The sequence below is a fragment of the Muntiacus reevesi genome, chromosome 3 (assembly GCF_963930625.1).
Source record: "Muntiacus reevesi chromosome 3, mMunRee1.1, whole genome shotgun sequence".
NCBI lineage: Eukaryota > Metazoa > Chordata > Mammalia > Artiodactyla > Cervidae > Muntiacus > Muntiacus reevesi.
In genome coordinates, this window is record NC_089251.1 from 13,879,590 (window position 1) to 13,888,401 (window position 8,812).

The 8,812-nt window shown below is 56.3% G+C and overlaps 1 protein-coding gene across 1 annotated transcript in view; it reads right to left on the bottom strand.

Annotated features, from left to right (window-relative positions):
- Window positions 1–5,501, bottom strand: part of DAB2IP (DAB2 interacting protein) — a 209,778-nt gene extending 204,277 nt beyond the window's left edge. Inside the window, exon 1 of the mRNA XM_065928531.1 lies at window positions 5,370–5,501. Within this exon, the coding sequence (XP_065784603.1) occupies window positions 5,370–5,409 (40 nt within the window). The 5' untranslated portion in view covers window positions 5,410–5,501. The remainder of the gene's footprint in view (window positions 1–5,369) is intronic.
- Between the last annotated feature and the right edge of the window lie 3,311 nt (window positions 5,502–8,812).

Below are 8,812 nucleotides of genomic sequence, written 5' to 3' on the forward strand. Positions count from 1 at the left end.
ACCTCAGGTGAGGATGTAGCCTCTCCCGTTCCTTCCTCGTTCCCAGAGGCCCAGTCAGCCAGTCCACAGCAGAACCCTAGAGCAAGATGGAAGGAATCCGGATTTGGCCTCCCTTCCCCACCCCAGGAAGTCTGGGTGGCCATCATTACCTCAGTTTTACAGCTGGGGAAACTGAGGCTTGCTGTTGAGTGAGCTGGGTGGCAGAACCGGGAGGAGGCCCCAGGCCCTCCGTAGCTCCTGAGAGGTAGAACGCAGGTCTGAACAGCACCCATCGTCCCAAGGATCCACCCACACAGAAGCCTCAGAGAAGATTCTAGTGGGTACTGACCCAGAGCACAGGCTCTGGGTGGGACAAACCCACAGGACTCTCAGCTCTGCCACTCACTCACTGTGTGACTCCGGGTGAGTCACTCAGCCTCTCTGAACTTGTTGCCTTATCTTAAACATGAGAAGGACAACACCGGCCTTGCAGGGTCGGGAGAAGGGGAAGCGAGATGATGAATGTGAGGCACGTGGCCAGCTACATAGCTGCTGTTTTATGGTTATTTCTATTTGCTACCAGCTGAGGCATGTCTCATGACATATTCAGCTTCCCCCTCTCACGGGGGAAGGGCCAGGGAGCGGTGACATCAAGCTCCCTGACAGCTTCCACCCCAAAATAGCCCTCTCTTTAGACTGACCCTCTCCCATTACAGCGGCTCTTGCACTCACTGTCCCCAGCTGAGCTGACAACGCCTTCGGTGGCGGCTCGTTTGCAAAGTGCAACAAAACAAAGCCCCCGGGCTTTGTGGCAACCTGGGTTAAATCACTGACCTTGCTCTTAGGACTTGGTGTCACTTCCCTTCCCTGAACCTCAGTTTCCTCATCTGGAAAATGGAGCTATAATGTCAGTCTACTGTTGTGAAGATTCAAGTAGGCAGTGTACCTAAAGGACCTTACCTGGGGAGGGGGGGCGGCATGCAGTAGGTGCTCAATAAATGGAACTGGTTATGGTACCTGCCACACCTGGGAGTTTACAAAGCATCTCCATCTGTCTCCTGGCAGGACCCCCAGTTGGAGCCGAAGTCCTTGGGCGGTTATCATCAGAAGAAACTGAAGTTTCTGAGCTGTCTGTTCCACCCCCAGGGTTGCCAGAGCAACCAGCCCCTTCCTGAGCTTTTATCCTGACCGTCTGTCTGAGCCCAGCTCCCTCACCCATGAATCATAACCTCCCCCCGACAGGTGTCCGGCCTCTCATGGTTTCATCTCAATCACCCCTCTGGAGACCCCAGTCAACCCAGCACACAGGCAGGGCAACGCTGAGTCTGTCCATTTGTCGGACAAAGAAGCCGAGTTTGAACAAGAAGCAGGGACTCAGTCCAGGCCACCCGGTGGCAGCGGGATGGATGAGGCTCAGGCCGCAGGGAGGCAAGAGGGCGCCAAGTGCTGAGTCGGAATTAGACTCTTAGATGGTCAGAGCTAGAAACAGTTGGGGGTGTGGAGGGCAGTACTCTCCTCGGGCAGTTAAGGAAACAGAAGCCCAGAGAGGAGGAGGATGCCTGAGGGCACGATCAAGTTAAGGGCAGGATCCAGCTCATTCACTCATTCATTCATTCATTCATCCCATGAATGCATATAGAGCACCTTCTCAGGGCCAGGCACTGTGCAGGACCCTAGAGACACAGTGGCAAATAAGACACATTGCCTGCCCCGCCAGGATCTCAGGGTCTTGAGTGGGAGTCAAGTCAGTGACTGGGTGATCCCCTTGTCCCCTTCCTTGGCTATCACAGGACACAAGAAGGAAGTACGTGCTGTGCTTCTCGAGGTTGGCTTTTCCATGCAGCTTTGAAAGGCCCTTGCCAGAGGGAGTCAGTCAGATCTTGTCTGGTCCTAACCCCGATTTACACTTGGGGAAACTGAGCCACCTCCATGAAGGGCTCTGCTAGGGTTAATGTGAAGGCTGCAAACCCTTGCCTTCCTGCCCCTGACTGTTGCATAAAAGAAACCTCTGCTCCTGTGTTTGCCACTCACCCCAGCTATGGTCTGAGCCCTCAATGACCTTGTTCTAAGGGTCCCACATCTCAGGACACCCTACGGGGCTCTACTCAGCCGTGTCTGCTAAGATACCTTGAATGTGCCGAGGCCTCCAGAACATCAGAATCAGCGGCTGGAGACGCGGCCAAACTCCTCTCAGCCCCTGAGCACCTGGTGGAGGGAACCAGAGCTCAGGATATCCACCAAACAAAACAAAGTCTTGCTCTGCTTGAAGAAGAGAAAGGCGGCCCAGAGCCCCTCCTCCAACTGTGCCTCTCCCCACCCTGTCCCCATCCTGGGTCCCCAAGGAGCTCAGCTCACCATCCCTTGACCAGAAGCGTCACCCTCACCAGAAGTGTCAGAGAACCCCCCAAGGTTCTCTCTGCCTGGAATGCCTTTTCTCACCTTCTTGGCTGAGCCAACCGAATCGTCTGCTCACTCACTCATTCACAAGCATTCGTTGGATTCTCACTATAGGCCAGGCAGAGAACCATGCTCTGGGTATCACAGCTGTCAGGGCACTTAGAGATGAGTGGGGGACAGAGGTTAAACACATGCATGTACCATAACGTGTCGTGAGACTAGGAGACTGAAAATGAAAGTGAAAATCGCTCAGTCGTGTCTGACTCTTTGCAACCCCACAGACTATACAGTCCATGGAATTCCCCAGGCCAGAAAACTGGAGTGGGTAGCCTTTCCCTTCTCCAGTTTGATCTTCCCAGGAATCGAACCTGGGTCTCCTGCATTGCAGGCAGATTCTTTACCAGCTGAGCCATAAGGAAAGCCCATGTGTGGCTAGGAACTGGTCCTATAAAGGAAAAGAGAAGGTAGGAGAGTGGGCTCTAATTTGATGGATAAAGTAACGTGATCTAAGGAGGGCGTCTCTGAAGAAGTGACTTTCACTGGAGACTAGGAGGAGGAATTTAGCTCAATGAAGAAAGAGAGGAAAAGTATTCCAGGCAAAGGAAATAGCATGTGCAAAGGCCCTGAGGGCATTAACTAGTTTGGTGAGTGTGAGGAAGGACAGAGCAGTGTGACTGGAGTCTATAGAGCCAGGGGATGAGGACAGAAGAGTCAGATCACAGAGGGAGGCAGAAAAGATCAACCTTGCTGAAGGGACCTTGTGGTTAACAGGAAGAGTGAGGGGTCCAAGAGAAGGAACCAGAAAAAAAGACTGGGAGATAGATGGGAGAAAATCAGGAGGGTGGCCTGTCCCAGAAGCCAGGTGAAGAAATTGTTTCACAAAAGAAGGAGTCATCCACTTCTTTGGTGGGGGAGTCACCTCCTCCAGGAAGCCTTCCTGGACTCCAAGTGTGGGGTTAAAAGTTCCACAGGGCCTTGGCCTTCCCCATCAGTGCTTACCTCTCTCCCAGACTAGCCTGGGAGTTCACAAAGGCAGAGACAAGGTTTGACTTGTCTCTCCAACCCCAAAACTTAGTTCAGGATCTGAAAGTAGTATTTGATAGATCAATAACTGTAGGACCTGGCCAGGATGGCCCCTTCAGCTTGGGGCCACTCTCAAGGACTTCCTGGGCTCCCCTCCCTTCCTGCTCATCACTTTCCTGAGGAACTGCTCCCTGTCCCCTTGTCTCTTCCCCTCAGATCCCAGGCACCTCACTGCCTGCTCAACTTCCAGAAGGGCAACCACAGGCTCCCCCAACAAGGGAGGTCAAGGAGATGATGCACGGGCCCTTCGGTTATGGCACAAGCAGTCTCTGTTTCCAGGGACCCCAGACTTACCCTGCCCCAAGACTGCTGCTAGCAAATCTGTGTGACAGCAGGTGAGGCTGTGGGTTCCTGAGACACCAGTGAGTTCCAGGTAGGGAGACAGAGGGATTTGGAGCCTTGCTTTGCTCTGGGTTGGTCCCCCAGACAGGGGTCTGTGCCCTCCATGGGATGGCATCTAGGTGTCCCCCTGCCAAGTTCAGGTGGACACCTCTGGAGACAGGCAGGCCTGTCCCACATCCCAGACCGTTTGCCGCCATCTCCCTCCCAGGAACTCATCAGAATCCAGTCTCATATCTTTGTCCCCATTGGAGGCCAGGAGCTCTTTCAGGGGCAAGGTGCCGGCTCCCTTTTCTCCCTCCCTCTCTCTTTCCTCTCTCCATTCACTAAACACAAACTGTTTCTTAGGCTTGAGTTCTCTCTTCCTGCACCCCTGACCCTGACACAGAGCCTGGCATGTGGGGGTCACTTGGCAGGGGTCCACTGGCCACCCGACCTCCCAAGATGCCAGGCCCGTGGGCTAGGCTAGTCTAGGCGGCGCCAAGCTCCCTTGAGGGGTGCAGCTCCAAACGTGGCAAGAGCCCCTCTCCCTGGAAAGAACTAGAGCCGGCAGGAGGGAGGAAATTTGGCCTTGAATCTGCGTCCTGCAGCCAGGCCTGGCTGGGGTGGGGGTGGGGGTCCAGGGGGAGAAGCACACAGTTTTCTTAGAAGGAACCATAGGCCCAGGACGATCTGGGTCCCCAGAAGTCTGATCCTAGCTGGAATGACGCCTCCCTTGACTAGCTCTCCTCTCTGAGGCCAACAGGGCCCCCTCCTTACCGGAGCCTTAAAACCTACATCCCCCCAGCCCAGTCCTCCTCAACCTCAGTCCCTCAGCCAGCCTCCAGCCCTCCTGCTTCCCACTTTCCCACATTGCAGAGATGGCCAGAGTGCCCCCCCAACCCTGGCCCACTGGCATCCTAACCAAAAGTGCACAGCCTGGCCGGGCTGAGCAATCCGGGTCTTAGACCCCTGCAACCGTGGAGCCCCCAGCCTGCAGAAACCGCCATGGCTGATCCACTGGGAAATGTACAAGTTCCCCGCCACCGGCTCCAACAAGGGCTCTGTCCCAAGCAACTTTTGCCCAACAATCTGCCCAGGGTTTGCAGGGAGGCTGCAGCAGGGGCCGCTCCCTGGGGGCAGCCCCTGGGGCCCTGCAGAACGGGGAATGCTTGCAGCCTGGCTTTAATTACAGGCTGCGTTCCTCTTGCCTGGTCCATCTATATTTATCTGCAGGATCTCACTAATTAAATCCCCCACCGCAGCCGGCATGCCTGGGGACGACCACGAGTGAGGCAGACAGGCAGGGGGGCTGCAAACTTCCTTCCTTTCCTTCTGGTCCAGGAGCAAAATATAAGCGGCTGAAACTCCTGCTCCCTCCCCCGACCCCGCCGATGCTTGGTCCCTAGGAACGCGGGCTCCGGGGACCCTTCAGCTCTGTGCCCCGCAACCCCCGGCACCCGTGACCCACAGGTCCGCACACCAAGCAGTGCCCATCTTCCTCCCCGCGTCAACTCGCATTCCCCGATTCCTGCAGCAAACAAAGTCTCCCTGAGCAGCACTCTGCCACTTTGCCGGCGCTCTGGTCTTACCGAAGGAGTCGTCTTGGTCCAGGAGGGAGTCGGGCTCCATGGCGTATGGGCCCCCAGCCCCTGGCCCCACCTGATTTATGAACCGAGGCTGTCTCCATGAGCGTCTGGGTTTCTCCTTTTGTATTCCATCTGGCGGCTTTTCCAACTAGATGACTGGGTATTCCTGCAAGCAGGCCCCTTTCCAGCCCTCGCCTTCATACAGTACATTTAAAGTAGCAGTAACCTCTTTTTCCTCCCCCCGCAGCCTGGCTGGAAACATTAGAAGGGACCGAGGCAGCAGAGATGTCTAAAATAGGAAGACGCCGGGACGATTGGCCTGGCTGCCCGCGACGCTGGCTGCAGGGATCTGGCCGGCCTGCGCAAGTGGAAAAGCTAAGAGGTGAGGGTGAGCCTAGGCTGAGCATCTGGAAGCTGGCTCCAGGGGCCCCCAGGGTCTGTGGGAAGTGGGGGAGGCTGACCCACCCACGGGAGGAGATGGGGGGTCCGCTCTGTTCACCGCCCAGTGCCCAAACCCCAGGGGCTTCTCCCAGGCCCTGCTGGAACCTCCCACTCAAATCTGTTCTACAGACATTTCCTGCAGTGTGGGGGATGCAGAAATTGACTCATCCATCCATTCAGTCAGACACTAAGATTTTTTTTTTTTGAGCATCTACTCGGCGCCAGACACTGTGCCAGGTGCTGGGTTTTGCAGGAGGGAGCAAGTCTCAGCATCTGGTCTCTTGGAGCTCACAGGTAAACAGGCTTGTGCAAAGCAGCCTGTGCGGTAAGAGCTGTGGGAACATGAAGAAAAGGGACTGCCTCACCCAGACAGGGGGAGGTGGTCAGGGAAGGCTTCCTGGAGGACGGGGCACTTAAGCTGGGGCCTTATGGGTGGGTAGCAATTAGCCAGCGGAAGAAGGGGGGAGTGAGGGAGAGGGTGTGCTGGGTAGAGGGAGCGGCCTGTGCAGAAGCCCTGAACCGAGATGACATTTGGGGTGTTCAGTGACCTCCGCGGTAAGTTCCAGGCAGTTGGAGCAGCGGCCGTGGCAGAGGTGGTGGGACAGAAGTGGCAAAGGGGGTCGGGCAGGGCCTTGCAGGCGGGGATGGTTCTCAGGTTTGACCCAGGGGACGACGCATGGGAGGGAGACATTCCAGGCTGTTCTTTAGAAAGGCCTCTCTGGCTACTGTGTAAGAGGGCAGAGGCGGGGGCAGGACCGGGCGGGGGCTGTCAAGTCCCCTGGGCAGACGGACGCTGGTCTCTACAGGCAGAGCTATAATAACACTGGGTGCCACTCACCAAGCGGCCAGCAGAGCCGGGCACCCGTCCCAGCGCTCCCCACATCCATACAGTCACTCCTCAGTGACCCCGAGAGCAGAAACTCCACCTGGCCTGTTTTACAGATGAGGACAAGGCCAATGAGAGAGGACAAGTGACTCGTTCGAGGCTTGTGAGTGGCCTTCAGACCAGGCCTGGACCCCCAGAGAGGTCACAGCCTAGATGCTGGTAGGGAAGGGGTGGTGCTGGGGGGAGGACAAAGATGTGGTAATTCAATCCACATCTCAGACCCAGAATACCACAGGGCCCCTGGGCTTGTGGGACAGGGGGTGTGTCATTTGGGCCCAATCAGGGAAGGCTGCCTGGGGGAGGAGGCATCTGAACGGGACAGAGAGAGGAGCAGGATTTGGATGGGCGAGTGGGAAGAGGTGCAGGCCTCCCAGGCAGCGGGAATGGCACAGGCAAAGGCACAGAGGCAGGAAGGGAATGACCGCAGCGCATGGAAGCAGCACGCAGAGGGAATGACAAGTGACTGGGAGGGTGTCAGAGCAGGTGAGTGGTTGGGGCCGGAACAAGAGGACGTGGACTCACAGCCCGGGAGTGCGGGCTTGGTCCAGGGGACACACGCAGCCTCGAAAGCCCTCTGTCCAGAGGGTGCCCTGATTCCCAATGGAGGCCTGGGTGTCCCTGGGGATGGCCCTTTCCCAGAATTCTCTTTAACACTCTGCACCTACAGCAGAGAAACTGTCTGTTCCCTACAGATCACTGGGACATTGGAAACTGAGCCTCAGTGACCAGATTTTTGGAGATGTGACCCTAAGGCTGAGGCAGAGGGGACATTAAGAGGAAGGAGATGGGGACTTCCCTGGTGGCCCAGTGGCTAAGACTTGGTGTTCCCAATGCTGGGGGCCTGGGGTTCAATCCCTGGTCAGGGAACCAGATCCCACAAGCTGCAACTAAAAGTGCCTGCATGCCACAACTAAAACCTGGCGCAGCTAAATAAATAAAGAAAATATATTTTAAAAAAAGAGGAGGGAGATGGGGGACTTTCCTGGTGGTACAGTGGTTAGGACCCTGCCCCTCCACTGCAAGGGGCAAGGGTTCAACCCCTGTTTGGGGAACTAAGATCCTGCATACCATGTGGTATGCCCCCCCAAAAAAATTGTCAATAAAAATTTTAGAAAAAGAAAGAGGGGGGAGATAGGAGATAGAGACAAGTTGGGAGGCTGGAAAGAGGGACCAGGTCAGGGGTGGCAGGGAGGGAAACACCCCCCTGGACCCCTTCCAGCCCTCTGATGTTGCCCAGTGCTCCCAGAGCAGCCAGTGGCTGCTGACGTGGTTGGCCTGGCCTGGGGCAAGCTCCTCTGTCACCCGTGACCACCCCTCTGTGATGACAGAGATCCCAGCGCCCAGCCTCCCGCTGCCTTAATTACAGGGAGGTCAGGCCCTACCCAGGCAGCTGCAGGCATCAGGCTTCCTGGATCTCTGACTCAGTGTGTGTGGGGGAGGGGGTCTAGGAGTGCTGGGTGGGAACCCTGGACCCCCAGTCAACAGGTGAGCTCAGATCCAATTCCCCCTACTTCCCCCAACCTCCAGGGACCCCAGGGCTTCAGGGAGCTATGGGGCCCATTTGCACAGAGGCACTTGAGGTCATTTTCTTGCTAGAGTGTGATAGGGCTGAAATCAACCACCTGGGTTTCTATCCAGACTCTGCTGCTTACGAGGTGGGTGACACTGAGCTACTGACTCTGCACTTGGGAGTCTCAGTGGTGGAATGGGGTTGCTCCTGGCCTTTCCTCATAGGGTGGTCATGGATTAGATGGACCACGCTGCAACAGGCCAGCAGGTTGCCATAGAGACGCCGCTGCATCCACCCACTCACTCTTTCTGTGCCTGCCACGCCCAGGCTGGGCCCAGCCTAGGGAGCCAGACATATAAAGGAAGAATCAAAACCCAGGGATCTGAAAGCTAGAGGGGGAAAAAAAGTAAGGCTGGAGGAGGGACCAATCTGCATAGCAGAATCAGAAAAACCTCGCAGGGCTTCCCTGGTAGTCTAGTGGTTAAGAACCCTCCTGCCAATGCAGGGGACACAGGTTCGATCCCTGGTCCGGGAAGAGCCCACATGCTGTGGAGCAACTAAGCCCGTGTGCCGTCACTACTGAGTCCAGACTCTAGAGCCCGTTCTCGG